General features: G+C 34.7%; 1 protein-coding gene across 2 annotated transcripts in view; it reads left to right on the forward strand.

The window, feature by feature from the left end:
• The first annotated feature begins 11,939 nt into the window (after positions 1-11,939).
• LOC128988726 (transmembrane protein 245) overlaps positions 11,940-19,773 on the forward strand; it is a 46,306-nt gene continuing 38,472 nt past the window's right edge. The window contains exon 1 of one of the 2 annotated variants that reach the window (XM_054410316.1): positions 11,940-12,939. In XM_054410316.1, coding sequence (XP_054266291.1) covers positions 12,406-12,939 — 534 coding nt within the window. In that variant the 5' untranslated portion in view covers positions 11,940-12,405. Of the gene's footprint in view, positions 12,940-17,338; positions 17,416-19,773 lie in introns of those variants that run through there. The other variant, XM_054410317.1, reaches the window with a different exon arrangement.

Below are 19,773 nucleotides of genomic sequence, written 5' to 3' on the forward strand. Positions count from 1 at the left end.
TCGATATTAGCATAGCCCAGTTAAGAAACTGTACCCGTCTCTTTTTCCCACTGACCCAGTGTCAACTTTAAGAATTTGTTTAAGTTATGTAAAAATATTTGGCTGCACTTATATCGCATGAAGGTTTACTAATCGAATCGATAGTTTCAATCTATACTTATTAGCATAGCCCAGCTAACAAACTCTACCCGTATTTTGAATATTTCATTCCTTTAGTTAGGTTAGGTTTTACCCTAACTAACCAAACTTGATATAGGCCTAGGCCTAAGTTTATCAAATGAAATAATCAACATGACTGGGACGGGTGGCGTCGTCCTGTAATCCAGCTACTAGGAGGTCACGAATTGTGGATATTTATAGGCATGCACTGTGGATTCGACACTCCCTGGTGTGGATTAACGTCCGCACGAGTGAGTACTTACTACGACTCTCCCCAGTACTATCCTGATAATTAGACCAATTCGTACTTATAGGCCTATACCAAGGCAATAACTTAATGTGGTTCGGATTCCACTATAAACTGTATGTCCCTTAGTTGCCATTAGCTGTTTGGGCTATTAATTAACAGCTGTGTCTAAGGAATGTCAGTCTTAGTCACTAACAAGACTACAAGATCGCTCCACTCATCCTACACTCATCTCCATTCATACTTGGCTTAAAATACCTACTTTGTATGGTCGCCAAGTAATAAGAAAGAAAGTAGGCCTATTAAAGAAATACATTCATTGGAATGAGTGTAGGACGTAAACTTAAGTGCTGTCAAATATTCTAGAGCTGTTTGTATTTGGTGTAAGACTAGACTTGGATTATATTCATTCATTGCTGATGACTTCATTGTTAGTTTTATAGATGATCCTGGAGCAAAGGCTGTAATTTAACCTGAAACCAAATTGGTCTCTGTTTTAAATATTGTCTTGAACCAATAAGTTAAGAGGACTAACTGTTCTGGACGACATTGCCATCGATATCACTGCAGATGAGAGAGAAAGAGAGACCAGAGTTGTGTACCCTGGAGGCAATTACCATACTGCTGTGATAATGTTCCTTGGTCTAACCATAACTTAAGTGAGGTGAGTCAATATTCTTTCCCCTTTGGGATAGATTCTAGGCTGTTTGTTAACTAAGTAATTCAAAGTCCAAATCGGTATTTTGGTAAGTATTATCCGGAGGCTCACCAAAGGACTTGTGTTTGTTGTGTAGGCTTGTGTTTGGAGGAGTATTATTGGAGGAGCGCTGTACAGATGTACAGCGCTTTGCGGCGGTTAAGTTATGTTAGGTTGGGTTATCTATCATGGAAAGAACATTTTTATGTCCTAGGCCTACTGTCCATATTTGGGTGGGTTTATTCTTAACTGTACAATATCTTTTGTTTGAATTTTTTGTTTATAAATTTATTTTATGGACAGAATTTAACCTTCATTCGATTTTTTTCATTATCAGCAAGTTTGGTTGGTTAGGTTAGGTTATGACAGTTAGGGTCCGGTTGCCGGACCCGTATCCTCTGCGTAGATTTTTACGTACTGAATCCAAAGACCACTATTTTTCACTGCAGATGAATATTAGCCTACTGAAACGGAATAAATCACCGCTCAAAATGTTTGAATAGTCAAGGTAGAGTGGATTACATTAACAAGTGGAATGAACTGTGGGTGAAGTAATTTAAGCCTACAGCTGATTGTTTTCAACACCAAGCAATTGGAAGTGACAACTTTATTTAATAAATATGATTCTGTCTTTGCTCATAGGCCTATTGACGTCACATCAATTGGCCCCGATTAATATTAATGGCTGATCATATTTATCGGCGTTCCAATGCTCTAAGTCATAGCCTCCTCTACGTATTAATAGCCCATACAGCCAATGGCAACTATGGGACCCACCGATTATAGTCCACATTTTTCAGTAACTATCCGTCGTTTTAACAACTATATATCAAATGTGATAACCCCATGTTGCACGAAATAAAATATGCATGTATTTTATTATTTTGTTGTTTATTTGGGCAATATAAAAGGTAATTATACCACAATATTATAGTCAATATAGGCTTAACATACGTATTTATAAATTTAAATAATTTTATCGTTGACATGTATATAAATGACTGGCGGGTAATTTTCTGTCAAACATGGTAAAACTATGCAGTAGTCTAGGTGGTAGAAAGAAAAAAATTTGTTGTTACACAAAATGTAATACTGTACTATGCAGCAAAATGCGCTTAACCGGTATTACAACTTTTGCAACACTTGCTGCAATGAACATATATGGATCCATATCAAATGGGGCCTAACATCAGGGATGGATTTGTACAACTACTGTATGTACTTTCATGTCCAAGAATTGGTAAACGTTTCTGGTTAACGTTCTAATCTAACGTAATCTCTTATATTTCTAAAACATTTTTTAATGAAACTAAATGTTTCATGCATATTTGTTAGGCTTATTATGGGTTAAACCAATCAAATCTATAATTTATTCGAGTATTTATAATAGAGCGTTAATGGAGTTGTGAAACTTGTAGCATTAATAAAATCGTACTATTTTAGCTTGTAGCATATGTTCCCTATTTCCGATTTTGCCAGCTATATACTTCCTTGCACTTTTTCAATTTTATTTTAATTTTTATTTAAATTTGCTAGTTATTTTTCATAGTGTTAACGTTATCCGCTGTGGCTTCCTGGTAAAATTATTTTTCTCCTCCTTTTGTAAATGCAACTTGTCTATGTAACAATGTTTCGACTATAGAATATGGATGGACTGATGTACTCGTTCCTCACGCACAGGCTTTGCCTATGTGGGGATCTTCCATTATTTTTAAGAATTATTGTAATTTCTGTAACCATTTAATTTTCATGGATTAAATGATATTTGATTTGATTTTATTTTGATTTGTAATACAAGGAGGTAAGCGTTGATAAATTGAAGACTGTTCTGAGCAAACGGATTCACTAATTATTATTAAATAAACTACTTAGCCAGGAGAAATACCACTAAATATCAATGGATATATTTTGATAAACACATTAGCTAGCTATGTAAATGAATTTAATAGAGTTTTCCATTTTACCATACCATACCCTTTGCCAAAAATGGCTGCTCTGAGTTCTCAATGTGGTTTCTTTAAAAGATATTGTAAAAAACATTTTGGTGACTGTTCCATATAGGTAATACGCTATTACCATATGCGAAAAAATCTCTCATGGTCTCATGGCAAAATTAATCCGATCTTGATGAAATTTGTACAAACGTGTCGTGAAAACCTACAACAAATGAGTCCGCGAACCAACACATTTGGAATACGTGAATGTGAACGGGAGTTAATGGAGGTACTGTAATAAGAATAAGAGGTAAAGATTTTTACATGAGCATAATGAGTGAATTTCAAAACAAAATGTAAAATGTTAACCAAATGTAAATAGCTTATGGCATGCAGGATAAGGAATTTTGTATATATTAGCGAATTTCCCTATAGGGAAGTAGCTATTACCTTAGGTCTCATGGTAAGACCTAGGCCCGGGACCGATCTACTTTTTCATTTTGATTACCCCAGAGGCCAAAAACACCATTATTATACTGTATTATAGTGTACCTATTACTGTATTACTATATACCTATAGACTGGGACGGGTGGCGACTACGCACTATCCGCAGTACTATCCTGATAATTAGACCAATTCGTATATACCAAAGGAAAAAAGTGGTTCGGATTCCACTACAAATCTGTAGGTCCCTTAGTCGCCATTAGCTGTTTAGGCTATTAATTAACAGCTGTGTCTAAGGAATATGTCGACCTTAGTCACTAACAAGACTACAAGATCGCGCCATTCATCATACACTCATCTCCGATCTCCATTCATACTTGGCTTAAAATACCTTCGTTGTATGGTCGCCATTTCAAAGAAAAGTATAAAGTATATGTAAAAGTGGTTTATTCAAAGTTTCAATATTATATTTAATAAGCTTCGATGGAATGTCATCCCATCCGGCAGCTTAATTGCCGCTTTATAGTTCTCACAACATCGCAGAGTTCTCGCTGACATGTCTCAGGGAGAAAACCTTATCTGTGGCGTAAATGGCGTCATCGACCTCGGCTGGCCCGTCCGTCTTAATTGTACTCGCAAGTTGCGTGCCAACTGAGGCAAAGTAGTTATTGAAATTATTGCTGACAATTTTTATTACGTCAGGTCACAGAAAACAGGTGTAGCTGAGTCACCGTGCGCGCAGAAACCCTCAACTGGGAAATTTTCCTTTCTACTTGGGCGGCCCGCGACCTCATTCACAATGTTCCAGAACTTTCTTGAGTCACCGTTAGCTTCATCAATTTTAGTGTTATATAACCTGTATTTAGCTTTCTTTATCAATTATATTAATATGTTCCGGTATCTAGTAAACCTTGTCCGCAATGCGTGTTGAAAGGATGATGTCGGAGCTGCTTATTTAACTTATCTCGATAGCGTACCGTTATTGACTTTAGGAGCCCATTTTTAGTTATCCATGGTTTTAATTTAGAGGCTTTGGCTGATTTATTTTCAGTATATTTATCTAAAATTTGCCCTATAATCTTATTAAACATTTCTGAAACTTCGTCCACGTCTACAGAATTTAATTCCCATTGTTCCAATTGGATGAATTTAGTTCCACGCCAATGCTTTGCCAATTGATTGTCTTTGAAGTAAAATTTTTTATTTCTATTTTTTTCGACCTGGTGCTTTGCAATTCCAGATAGGTTGTAAAATGATCTGTTATTTCTGTCTCCAACACAGCCGAGGAAGCTGTGAAAGATGGTGGCAAAGTTATGAAAAAATGGTCAATGCATGTCTTACTAGCAGGACGTGTTACTTTATCAATGCAAGCAATGAATCCTAAGTCGGACTCGGACAGGATATCGAGGTACCGCTCTTCTTGTGAGTTAAAATTAGTTTGAATAATATCGCAATTCAAATCCCCTGCGTAGACATTTATCTGAGAACGTGTTAAGTTCTAACAATTATTGTGTTAAGTTCTAAAAATGATTTCAAGTTGTCGTTAAAAAATCTGTAAATATGTATTCGGACTACGGTATACACAAAGCAGGTTACATGTAGCTCCGGTCCAGTCGAAGGTCAAGGACAAGCTCGTAGCCACGCCACCGATTAGCAGCTCACTGATAACGAGTCATCGATGTAGACAACGATACCGTCACTTTGATTCAGATTGTTATAGCTTCTGAAAGTATTATAACCATGCATAAGATCACCCTGATGATTCAACCATGCTTCCGTTAGAATAATACAATTAAATCTACATTTAATACCTTGTAATACAACTAGAAATTCGTCAACGTTTTTACCATAACTTCTTAGGTTTTGGTGTAATATTTTAAAATCATATATAGCATTACAGTCGTTTGGTTTAAATTATAAGAGTTGAAACAATCAACTTTAGTAACTACATTGCAATGTATGAAGGGGGTGGTTGCTTCGTCCATCAAAGCTAATTTATTTACTAAATTTAATGGGTTATTGCCGTCCGACTAGCTTAAATTGTGTATTTAGTGTCAAAACATCAGCGTTAAGAGGAATTTAAACAATCTGTGTTTAGAGCGACATATAAGAGAGTGTGCCATGAGACATTAATCATCAGTTATAACATAGTAAAAAATGAGAATCGAAAAAGTATTCTATGAGCTAGATTATTAGCTAAAATTTAAAAATTCATTGTTGTTTATTGTCTAACTTAGCTTAGGCACTAAACAAACTTTGGTAAACGCAATCACATGATTATTACAATAAGTGTAAAACAATAGGTCAAGTTAATAGGTAAACGGTTCAAATAAGACATTACGGCAATAACAGCCTGTTTATGAATATTTACAAATGTTTCATACAACAGTTGATCTTTAGATTTTTAAATAAAATAATCGAAATAGATTAACACTTTTAATTAATTTACATTTCCTAACAGGAACTCATATAGCCTATTCTAAGTCATTTGACAAACACTATTTATTTTTCGTTAAACCGTATATCATTCAATTAGTCACTTAAACGAGATTATTGAAGTCATAATAGCTGTAAATGATTAAATTAGGAAGTTTTCCAGTTACTCTCAGTTACCAATGACAAAGGGACAGGATGAATGGTCCAAGATGAACTGACACAATTAAAAGTAGTTGATCAATTTGTAATTAATCCTACTACATCGTTGAGCAAATGCAATGTGTTTTATTAGACAACTAGTTATAATTTTACCATAGAAGATTATGTTTTTCTACTGCAATTTTTACGGTAAGAGATAGAAACGGTAAGAGATAGAAAGAAAACTTAAATACGTAAAATGTTTGTTTAAAAAGGACATTTCACATTATATTTAACTACCTGGCCCGACAGACGTCGTCCTGTCCTAATGTGGTTTTATGTCAAATGCTCGTTCATTTTCAATATGAGCTCGTTCGCTGCGCTCACTTGCCTTCAGTTACATTTTTTTATCAGAATTTATTTTTCATCACTCCTTAACGAAAGTAACTATTTTCGATAACAGCTGATATCAATGAAATTAGTCGTTTCCCAAGCTCTAATTTAGGGCGAGGGAAAATCGATCAGCTGATTTCCCCTCGCTCTAATTTTACTTTCCCTCGCTCTCAATTAGTTCTCCATTTATTCACTACGCGCGCCAGTGTTTTGTTACGGTTTAATTTAATGATTTTAATAAGCTGTATGTATTTTTAAAAGTTGTGTTATTCTTTTATTTTGATGTTTAAATAAAATTTATTGAGAAATATAGGTAGATTTCTTTTTAGAAGATTTTATTTTATTTTGATGTTCAATCAAATTAATTGAGAAATCAAATTGTTTTAATATACCGAGGTCTGCTATTCTGTGTTTGTGTATTTTTGCGTCGTGATGAAAAGTATCGTTCATAACTCGTACCGAAAGTTATTATCCGGCACTTGCTCCATTATTCCCGTCCTCGGCTTCGCCTCGTACGTGTAATTGGGGTTCCCTGTGTTCGGCTTCGCCTCTCACAAAAACTTGGGCGCGCGACGGAAAATGCCACTTTCGGTCCTAGTAATGAAATATACTATTACAATCTGGTCAAACAAATATGAGAACAATAAGTAAAACATTTATCAAAACAATGTCAGGAAGCAAGCACCTGTTCATCAACAAGTCTTGCCAAAAATTGGATCAATCATAAATATTTACAGAAATCTGTAGCTTAGGTCCAGCACATGCACAACACTTTTTAATCTGGTAATGCACTGACTATTGTCCAGCAGATTAACAGCAAGACTGTTCGGATGATATTCTAATTTGTCTTGATACTTTTTGCTAATGTCTGCAATTTCTTCTTTCACTGATTTAATTTTGAAGTCATTCCTAATTGTAGTGTTGGATACGAACCAAGGTGCGCCAATTCTTCTCAGTGCCTTAGCCTGAAATCGTTCAAGAATTTCGATGTTGGATTTGCTCGAGGTCCCCCAAAGTTGAATTCCGTATGTCCAAATTGGTTTGATCATAATTTTATACAGTACAATTTTCTTAGCCAATGATAATTTTGAATTCGTACCTAATTAGTAGCCAATTGAGTTTACAAATGTTTAATTCCATTTGCTGTCTCTTGCACCAGATATGAGATTTCCAATTTAATTTTTTGTCAAGAGTTAGACCTAAATATTTTACACTGTCTGCCTCCGTTAAGGCTACATATTATTAATGGTTACTGGAGGATTGTACTCTGTTCTCAGAGTAAAAACAATATGTTTGGACTTGTTTTCGTTGACTTTTATCATTGAGTATTTATCCTCCACTTTTTAAGCCAATATTGGAGCTCAGTCAAGGCTTATAAGAGTTATAACAATCAACGTTAGTAATTACATTGCAATGTATGAAGGGGGTGGTTGCTTCCAGAATTGCCTCCAAGGAACAACATGTAATATTTAACAACATAATGTAATATTTTATGTTACATTTGACAACAAATATTCGTAAAAGACAAATGGAATAGAAACCTATTTGATAGCTCTAATTTTTTTATGTATAGATTTGTTTTAAAAAATTAGGTTATCATTACAACAGCTGTTTCCTTAATTTAATTTAATCAAGAAATGACAAACATGGCATAGTAAACAAAATAAAACATTCTTCCATAAGATTAACATGTAAACTGCAAAGGGCCTTAGGACGCTACCCTTAAGGGTTTTTGAAACGGAAACAGGCTATTATGTTATTATAGTACCTAAGGAATATCCCTGTAAATTTTCATGCCAATTGGTTCAGTAGTTTTCTAGTTATAAACGCTGTAACTAACACAACTTTCTTTTATATATTTCTAGTTGGCCCGACAGACGTCGTCCTGTCCTAATGTGGTTTTATGTCAAATGTTCGTTCATTTTCAAGATGAGCATGTTCGCATGGCTCAATCACGTCTTGGTTGAAGTTCGTTCGCTACGCTCACTCACCTTTTGGTTGCAAATTAGCTGTTGTCATAAATTGAAAAAAATAATAGTGTTGCACCCTGTTGGTAAACCTATTAATTTCTTAATGCTAATGAACATCATAGAACTAAATTCTTTAGTTGAACCAGCTGTTAAGAATCTTTAATTCTATTTAAATATAAGTACTCATAAGGTCAACATGGGAAACTCCAGAGCCACTGGGGCGGAGCCCTTTTGACGGATCTGCACCAAACTTCACACAAACCATCCTTGAATAATGCTTAATAATAACTGAAAGTTTCATTACAATCTGTCGATCGGTTTCGGAGTCCATAAAGGACAAACAAACATACATTGGATTTTATATATATAGAAGATTTGTTATAGGCCTAGCTTGCTATTTAACAGTTTTGAGTTTTCAGCTTTCTTCTATTCTTCAAATTCGAGATTTTTTTATAATTAGAAAATAACATGGAAAATGCCCTTACTACAAGTTATCTTAAAGAGTAGCTCATGAATAGGCTTGGAAAGAAATTTGGCGCTGTTCCGTTCAGTAGTTAGGGTATTACGGTAGTCAACTTCAAAGTCCTTTTGTAAAACGTTTTGATCCACCCTGTAAATACGGTTAAAGATAATTAAATTTTTTTGCACAAAAATGATCGGGGTGATTAGACCTTTAAATTGATGTATCACACAACCCATGTTTAAATTTGAAAATTTCTCAAAAAGCACCCCTACCCCCCAAATAGGGCCCTTTTGGGACATTTTTCAAAATTAAAAATTATTTTATTGGATTTTGCATGTCCAAATTAGGGGGAAATAAGAACAAACAAGTGTAAAACGCCTTGCCTTTGCACACAACAGATATGGAAAGTTTTCAAATGAACACCTGTATATTTCAAATAAATTTATGATTGAAAACACTTTGGATGGATACCATAATCATCCTCAAGCTAAGTTTGGCCTAGGTAGCAAGTTTTAACTAGGTACCTTCTTACACGAAAAAAAACAGTATAATGAATCATAATACAAGTGTGACAAAATGTCAAATTATTGTAAAGCCTTCAAACGGCAGAACACATATTATATACACAAGATAGTTGATAATAGCATTGACAAATTTGAAGGAGACTGCAAGCGCCGTGAATAGAAGTCGTTCGGAGTTAAAAAAAGAACGACTCTCATTATACTCAACCGATCTGTTCAGCAAGAGCTGTTCACCTTCAATTTGAATCTCCCGCTCTTTGTCGATCTGTTTTGCTTGTCGACATTTTGCGTGTCGATAAAGTGGGAAAATTTACACAACCGTCCCACATAACAGACATCCCACATAACCGACATCCCACTTTACAGACATCCCATATTACCGACACTGTCGACATTTTGAGTTGTCGACATTATGGGACTATTTCAGTGTCGATCTTTTGGGATGTCGATAAACTGGGACCCCACGGAAACAAAACAGCTGTTACTTGCGACGTTGCCACTTCGAAGGCCGCGGCCTGGAGTTAAAGGCGGCCGTGCAACCACAGAAGAAATTAATAACAAGATAGGAAAATATTCATTACCCAAGTACTAGAGCACTGAGCTATAATAATAACTGGAGTAACCACTCTGTGTTTTAAAAACGTACCACAGTTTTTGCTGGTTTTGTTTCAGAGTTTCGTTTTGTTAGGTTGGCCGGGTGATCGGGTTGGTGGGACTTGTCCTTCGTCCTTGTCAAATTAGAGGCAAGATCAAGATGGCGTCATTCTGTTTTGTTGATACTGTAAAAACAAAACTCTGCCAACACAACATTATGATTGAAATATAAGTTTATTTATTTATTTTACGAGCAAGAGCAACTCATTTAAACAAGATCATAAATCGATAGTCGTTATTTAATCAAATGCCATAGGGCTATTGGCCTAAACCAATATCTCCAAACCAGGAAATTTGACTAGCCTATTTTCACCACATAGCTTGAAAAGAGGTAAATAAGTTAGTATTTATTTACTATCAAACAAAACAATATATAATGTTTCAAGTAACAGATACAGAGGTTTTAACGTGCAATAACTTAAATAAGTTGTTGATACAAGCATTGACTATATAACACTACATACAAGTCCTTGAAATAACATAACCCCAAATAAATAGTATGGTTGGTTAGGTTAGAATGAATTGGAATTATTTGACAGCATCCCACCAACCGATCACACGGCCAACCTAACAACACGAAACACCAAAAACAAAGCAGCCAAAACTGTGGCACGTTTTTCTCCAACGTTTAACCAGAGAGTAGTGACTCCAGTTATAATCTATATCTCAATGTACTAGAGACGCATGGCTGTAATCAGAATCAGAATCTTTGTCTTTAAACATAATATGGTACAATGTAATAGACAACGTCAATTGATCACAACAAGATGATCAATACAAAGTTAAAAATACAATACTATTTGTCAATCAGAACATCAAAAGTGTACAGACTTAATTGAAAAATATTCTGACAAGTCATAGAAAGGATTTAGGCTTAGCCACTCATACAGTCTAAGTTTGAATAACTTAAATTCTAAAGATTTGCTTTCAGTGTGCAACCTATTAAACATTTTTAGACCAATAATCGCAAAACTGTTTTTACACTTACTTAGCCTACTGTATGGTATATCTAACATGAACTGGTTTCTGGTGTTACATTGGTGAATGTCTGATCTGTGTACATATAAGCCCACATTTAAATTCTTTTTTACATACAACAAACACAAAAATATATACAGGTTTATCACAGTCAGGATCTTACTTCTAATAAATAAAGGTTTGCAATGTGCTCTGAATCGAGCCTTGTTCATTACCCTTAATGCTATTTTTTGTAACAGCAAGACTTTATGTACATGGCAGCTATTTCCCCAGATAATTAGGGCATAAGATATCACAGACTGAAAATATGCAAAGTAGGATGTCTTTGCATAGGTTTCTGGCACAATACCAATAAGAGATCTTAACAAAAAGATAACTCTAGACAACTTTATACCAACTGAATCTACATGTGGTAACCAAGATAGAGAACTGTCTATTACTAATCCTAAAATTTTAATTTCATGGTTTTCAGTTTGGTTAACATTAATTGACTTAAGACTACAGATCAGATTCTGGGTTTTATCTTTGTTTAAAAGAAGACTGTTAGAACTAAACCACATAGAGGCCGTGTCGAGAGTTTTTTTTTACAGATTAGTTTTAAAGCTTCAAAATCAGGATGAATACTTATAAAAGTAGTATCATCTGCAAACATTATACTGGATGAATCATTTACATTATTTTCCAAGTCATTAATTACAATAATGAAAAGGAGTGGCCCCAGGACGGACCCTTGGGGGACACCACCATACCTAACTTCAGAAAAATGTAATGTCTTGCTGCTAAAGTATGCTTGTAATGGCTTGCCGTTTAGGCCCAAGAAAAAAAGTCTGATATCCCATCACCTTCTGGCTTCTGGCTGTCAGAGTCATATGGACCAGTAACAGTCTACCAGTGTTGTTGTGTTGAAATAAATAGAACTCCTCCTCCTTGTCGTAAATAATGAAATTGTGAAACTCGAGGTTTGATGTTTTCTTTTTAGATTTGATATAACGATTTGAACCTTTAAAATGAATTAAGTTTTTTTAGTGTATCTTATTTGGGTAAATGTAAAACAGTTGCAGAACAAAACAATGTATACCTACCTAACTTCTGTAGCCTGAAGGGAGCAATACAGAATATTCAAATAGCTAAACCAAATTAGAAAACCCATCCAAAATAGCAGTATAGACACACATTTTTATTGCAGTTTGATAATTTTTTCATTCCATTAAAGTTTTCTTTCTTAAACTAACTCAGAAGGTTCTACTAATATTCACAGATTCAGAGGGACTTTCCAGATAAATCAAACCATAAGAGTTGTATTATGACAACTACCTAACCAGATTGTCTCTATCACTAATCACTAATAAGTTATCCATTTCATTTTCAATATGGATACTCCTAAAACTTTGAAGAAAGGCTTAGGTTTACATAATCTTGAAAGTTCAATATTTTGTCCTAAATATGAAAAACCATTGAGGAAAGCTTTTTACAATGGAGTCGCTTTACTTTTGATCAGTGCTTGCAGCGTTTTTGCTTGGGGTTCTTTCATTATATTAGAACCCTTTTTGAAACCTTTATTCTGGGCATTATTATGTGGATCCGTTCTTCATCCCCTCAAGTACAAGTTGTCGACACATTTCAAGACATGGATAATTTTGGCAGAAGATACTGACTTTAAGCTACCTCTTGTAGTTAGCATACTATCCTTTCCTCTACGAATCTCACTGGAGTTGTCAGAATTCATCGGAGATTCTATATGTAAACACTGGAAAAAGATAATTGTCGGAGTTTTGTTTATGTGTGTCAGTGGGGTCATCTACAATTACACACCTCAAATACTTATTTGTTTATCATGGAAAATTCTCAAGGTCTTGGTGACTGCAACCATGTTTGTGACAGAACTGTTTAAAAGCTCAACTTTGGTGAGTAATTGTCTTAACTGTAGTTAACTTAGGCCTAGTATATACAATTTGTTCAGGCCTAATGAACATAGGCCTTTAATTTGGAGTTGCAGAGATGTTTAAATATTATTAGGCCTATTATCATATTGACCAGCAACTAAGGAATGACTTTTAAGTTTAAGTTAATACAGGGTGTGGCAAAAAACCTATCTATTTTCTGCAGAGCACTGTTCAGCGATAGGTCATCCGAGAGTGGTGGGAGTAGGCTCGTTGGAAAGCCTACACAATGCCATTTTTTGTAGTCATAGAGCAGTGGTCGCCTGAGCTAGTGCGGTTGTTATGGAGTTGTTTTTATAAAATAGTGAATTCATTCGTTGCAACTCAGCGGCAGTTTCATGCATTCTTTCAATTGGGCAACATAAAGAAGTTCCGTTGCGTAGCACAATAATGTGGTGGCCTACTTACTTTAGGACAACTGCTTCTGGGTTGAAAATGAAGCTGACAGGCCTTCTAAAGTTAGATCGGACGCCAGACAACAAACATTCGATAGAGTTCGCTGCTGTGGAAAACAGTTCTTGTAGGCCCGCCCGAAAACAAGCGGCTGCCTTGAACATGTTTGAACACTCAGTTTTACGAATTTTGAAGTTAATTTTCATCCCTATGGATTAGAATAATAATCTGTATAGTTTGGTAATCATCCATACAGATAATCACAACGGAACCTCTGTATGTCGACCTAATTGAATAAAAGCGTGGAACTGCTGCTGAGTTTGCAATGACTAAATCATTACTTTTTTAAAACGACTAGATAACAACCGCACGTAGCTCATACGACCACTGCTCTATGACTACAAAAAATGGCATTGTATAGGCTTTCCAACAAGCCTACTCCCACCACCCTCAGACGACCTGTCGCTGAACAGTGTGCTGCAGAAAATGGATCGGTTATTTTCCCACACCTTGTATAAGCTTAGACTAGCAATAACATAGGCTACCATACACAGCTTAGGTAATACCATAGCCGTCTCTAGTAATAAGGCCGCGGCCTTCGATGTGTCAACGCCGCGACTCATCCCCACCCTGGTCCAACTCCGGGTATTGTCACCAGCGTAAACGTGCAACATTTCGCCAAAACTGCGCTTAATCACATTGAAAAAAACTATGAAAATTGAACAAGTTCAATATATTAATTTTTAGCATGAAATGCCGCGTAGGCTACAATGTTTCAGATTGTATTACAAAATACTAATTGATACATGTTTATACAAACGTTTTATGTTATATTCACCACTTAATTCCAACCCTGAATATATGTTGCGCATAATGCACAAGCGATAGCCTATACATCTATAATATTAAAATGTAACAGGGTTTTTTTATTTCACGATTCTGAATCAACCACTCGACGGATTTTCATGATTTTTGTGTTGAAAGAAAGATAATTTTGAGAACTAGGGAATGTCAAAGCCATAATTTTAGTTTAGGGTCCCAGTTATTTAGAAATTAAGTTTTAATTTTTGAAAAGTCTAGCAGCCGACTCTAAGATTCTAAACTAGCTTTTGGTACCTATAATATAATTTGCTTAACATAACAGCTGTAAACATTCGGCGTTTGTAACACAAATTCAGCATTTGGATAAGATTAAAAGGCATACTAAGGGTTGACTTATTTATACTATGTGTAATGCTAATCATTGATACGTTCACTCCTTCGATAAGAGGATGACAGATTATTTAAATATACATAGTAAAATACTAAGATGTTCAAATTATTCTCTTAAGTAATCTTTGTAATCTTCGGTTTGTTTTAGTGCAATATAATTTGTTTTAACTAACAGCTGGTCAAATATAACACAATGCTCTATAGAACTATGAGGTTATTTTATTTACTCTGATTTTGTCATAGATTATAGGAAATAAGTAAGATTAGTAGACCACCGAGATAAGTAACACCATCGATCCACAAGTCCAAGTCGGGGCTCTGTTCACGAGTCTTAAAAAAAGGATATGCAAATTATTTTACTGCTAAATTGTTTTAGGAAAGGGTTGGAAAATCACAATTTTTAGGCTACATGTTTAAATTCATCTTGGTGGCTTTTTGTTTACAATCAATTTTTTTGAATGCTTAAACTATGTTTGGATTAGTCCCGGAAATGTTGTTGTCATAAGGAAGGAGATCAAGATTCCTCAGGAATACGATTTCAAATTACTACCACAACCTCAGACGTATTTTATCCAAAGATATCTGAATGACATAGATTGAACACAACGTCATCATTGACCTAGGATACTGCAATTAGACTAGGTAACCATCCTTTTATGAAATCTAAAAAGTTGTTTGATGGCGTGTGTTTAGTTGTGGTTACGTTTGGAGGCGATGACTATTTTATAGTTTAAATAGGCTAAATGGATATGGGGAATTACGATGTACATTGATTCAATGAGGGTAGTTTAATTATCAAGGATATTAGAACTGACAACGGAATGGATAATAAACATAGACAATTAATTACGTCACTAGCTTTACTAGCTTGTTTACGTTTTAAATTCCTTCAACATGTGACCAGTTCTTATTTTCAAATGAATATTATTTTATTTTTGACTCAGCTGTTTACAAAACAAACTATATGTTGTTGTTTTTACTTTTCTTTGTTTACACTTATTTATGTAGCATTGATGCAGTGAAATTGATATATAAAGGATGTGTGTGGACGATTCGTTTAATGATGTCAGAACTCCAACGTTATAATTATGTGTACTGTGAATTTTATTGGATGTTTTTGTTTTATTTTAGGGAGTTTCTATTCAGACCGACCGGAAATTGTGTATAGTGTGAATAATTGTTTTGGGGTGATATTGATTATGTAAGAGGCAGGTATACGATGGAATTGGAAGGTGATATCGTTGACTAGGCCTATACACTTCTCAATTGATAATTACTCTTTCTACTGTAGGCTGCAATAAAATTTGTCTTTATACGTGTAAGCTAGCTATTCTGAATTATACAAAGTTTTAACTGACTACTCCCGTACGTAGGACGGGCTAACACCTCGTTTGTAATAAAAACGGAACTATTTTGGAACCTAATGAGTTTATGAAAAAATATACTATTACAAATAGGCCTAGGTTTCCCCGGACATTCTTTTAAATTTTATTATGAACTGGTCGTCTAGTGGTCAAAAACTCAACCAAAAATATGTAATGTTCAGACTGTTTTTAACCCACGCTGTAAATAAAACGTGTTTTTGGAATTTCTTCCATTTGTTTTGATTTTCTGTTCATTTCGTTGTTATTTTATTTTGTCACCAGCATGGCAGCCCATATGAATTTTTGTGCTTATTTTTGAGTTTATTGACATTTTATAGAGGGATTCTGTACACCTACAGGCAAATATCTTTCTAATAGTATGCATAGATTTTCTCTGCGATACACACAAGCTGGGGAAAAAAGGGTTTAAACATGCCTGCCTATTAATATATGGATTATATTATAATTTCAAACTTAATTGCGAGATATGCAAAGCTGTTTTATATTTAAAATTTTTGCCATTGAATGCTCATGCAGAACTTTACTAAGGTCTAGACATATACAAATATTGGTACACCTTTGACTAAATGCATTGAAAAGGTAAACAATACATGCATATTAAAATTTACTTACAAAACACAACTGCGCAAAACTTTGAAAACATCTTAAAAAATTTAAACTATCAGATAGACGATAAAACAATTTTTTTAACTATATTTAGAATTTTGTATTTCTGCTGCCAATATTATGTATGGACAGGTGCCTGCCACAAAACCGCCATGGAATTAGTAACGCTAGAAACATTTGTTTTTGTTGAAAATAAAAAATAAAAATAGGGTTATATAAATTTTGTTTGTTAATTTTTGTGTATCAATTGGACCTCGACGACAAGTTTGTAAACTTGGCGAGGCCAAGATGTTGTATTATCATAAATAAACGTAGGCCTATTTGAATATGAATTTTAATTTGAACCAGTATCAATAGTGTATTGATTTTTTATATTGATGATACATAAGAGGTACAAAAACTGTCTGTGAATACTATTACTATTAATACTCAAGTTTTATATTTTTTGTCCAATATTTTTTACGTTTAGATATAATAAATTAGGAAATGTGTATTTTCTTAATCAGAACGCGGTACTTAATTAAGTTTAAATGTAGGCTATAGCTCTAACCCACTAATCTCGACGCGGAACTTCTAGAGGGAAGTGTAATAATTGTATACCTACTCTTCAGTTTTTAATGCTTTTCGGTGGTTAATTTTGCATCATGGCATGATACACTTATGAGGGATAACATACTGTCACTACGAATACCATATTGTCTCTAATTGTGTAAAACAAACAGGTTAATCACTGGTGATTCGCCGTCTATCTGTGCAAACTAATGGCGGGAGGCGGCTGGACTATGCCTCGGATGCGACCATGCCAGATTTCACTCGCCGCGGCCTTATACTAGAGATGGCTATGGTAATACTCCTAACACTGACTTTCGGTCCCATAGAGCTCCTTTCAGATAGTTAAGAGGAATGAACTGAGACTAATTGCATATAACTTAAACCTAACTTAGTTCTTATTGAGGCATGTCAGGGTGGTGGGTCAAGCTTTATGTGAATTCACGGGGCTGTATTTAGTGTTTTGAAGTTAGGTTAGATTAGGAAGGTAAAGTTTAAAACACTTCTAAGTAATATAATTAATTACCTTGTCACAGCTCTGTAGTTTCTGTATATTACGGCCGTTTCGGTATCAAAATGTCATCATCAGATGTGGTTATCCACCAGATTGGGCGTTGTCAGTGTATACACACATCTGATGATGGCATTTTGATGCCGAAACGGCCGTAAACAAACCTATTTTCACTGGACTATCAGTTTGAACCACAGAAAACATCCTACTATAACCCAGAATGCCAACCGCATGGTAAAAAGCGTTAAGTACTTTGAGAGAGCTTTGCCTGCCAATTCTTAGGCAGCGCCACCAATGTTGCTATTCACTCAGCTATGCGCTGCCTACGAATTGGCAGGCAAAGCTCTCTCAAAGTACTTAACGCTTTTTACCATGCGGTTGGCATTCTGGGTTATAGTAGTATGTTTTCTGTGGTTTGAACGGTAATAACAGTAATAAGGTTTCCTGTTTTCTAGTAGGCTACTGTATTCCAACCACTAAAACAAACAAGCAGATCTAAACCTCAATAGTGTAGCTTATAGTTGGAATGCTTATAAAATGGCACAGTTTTCAACATATTTTGCTACCTTCTTATAGGCCTATACATGGTGGAGAAAAATGCAATAGACCAGATTTTTATTTTATTTTTTTATTTTTATGATATAACTTAATTTTTATCTTTGGAACTATTTACAATGGATCATCCATAATTTTCTATGATCCTTATTCAAAATTGAATGTAGAACATGAAAATGACATCATATACTTAAATCCATTTAGGCTACATGTAATAATTGAGAAATTGCTGCATTGTGTTTGAAAGACTCCTGCTGCAGCAAACCTGCCTACTAAGCAAATTTCCATTTGCCTGAATTGATTTTCAATTAATCTAATAAATTAACATTTATGTTTAACGAGTACCTAGGTTAGCTGCTACAGGGAAACTAATAAAGTTTGTTTTTTTATTAAAATATCAATACTGTAGCTTAGTATGAAATAAATAAATCCGCCAAGTTTGATCAAAATATATCCATAAACAATCCAACTACAACATTTTATAATATTCTCTATAAGAATAACATGGGAATTTTAAAATTTTTTTTGAATTTTCTCCATAAGCAATCACCGTACAAAAACACTTTGATATACTAATGTATTTGTTTTTTTAAGCTCTTTAAAAACGTCTGAAGAAAAATTGATAGATTTTGTGTTTTAAGGGTAAAAAATGAGAAAAACCCACTTTTACCCCATTCCCATTAAACCCCATTCCCATGGTCCGATCATGCTGGTTCGCGAACTCATTCAAGTTTATCCCGCCTTACACCTTCAAACCAAATTTTATCAAAATCGGAAAAAATTACTTGAGTTATCATCTGGATGGACATATACCTATACAAATTTGAACGAATGGAGTTTTTGGCCTCTGGGACATCAAAATGAAAAAGTAAATCGGTCCCGGGCTTAGGTCTTACCATGAGACCTACGGTAATGGTAATAGCTACTTCTTTATTGGGAAATTTGCTAAAAACATGGTCATTTTTGAAAAACTTAAAATTCTTTGGGAAGCAAATTTTTAGACTTGGAACCCCTTTTACACTGAACCCTTGGATCACACTGAATTTACTTTGTAGGCCTACTTAACTTACACCATCACCATTAAATTTTTTTAGCACTGATGACCAGCCACCCTGTACTATAGGGGACGAGTTATTGTTTATAATTAGATCATTTTATTTGGTTAAAAAAGTTTTTAAATGACTAAAATAACAAGAAACAAATTGTAAACAAAACACAACCTCTAGTGCACTTGACAGAACTAACAATAAAATTGGCTTCAGCTGTTCCGTAAGGATCAGAAATCTACTTAACGGAGTATGTTTTATCTATGGTTCAGGTGAAGGAAAGAGAGTATATATATCATGAGAAGAACGCCGTTGATTAAAAAGATTTGCATTGACTTAAGAAATATTTCAAGTGATTCTGTAGTCAAAAATGTTTCCTTTAAAGGGAATTTCGTTACATTATGGAGAATAGATGGACTGGCGTACTAATTACATGTAGTTCTTAATTAGGCATGTCAGGGTGGTCGGTCGAGCATAATACAAATTCTTGACGCATTAAGTGTTTTGAAGTCATGTTAGATTAGGAAGGTAAAGTTTAAAG

This window comes from Macrosteles quadrilineatus, unplaced genomic scaffold (genome assembly GCF_028750875.1).
Source record: "Macrosteles quadrilineatus isolate MER2022 unplaced genomic scaffold, UCM_ALF_1.0 Scaffold_3__2_contigs__length_128488019, whole genome shotgun sequence".
In the NCBI taxonomy this organism is placed as follows: Eukaryota; Metazoa; Arthropoda; class Insecta; order Hemiptera; family Cicadellidae; genus Macrosteles; species Macrosteles quadrilineatus.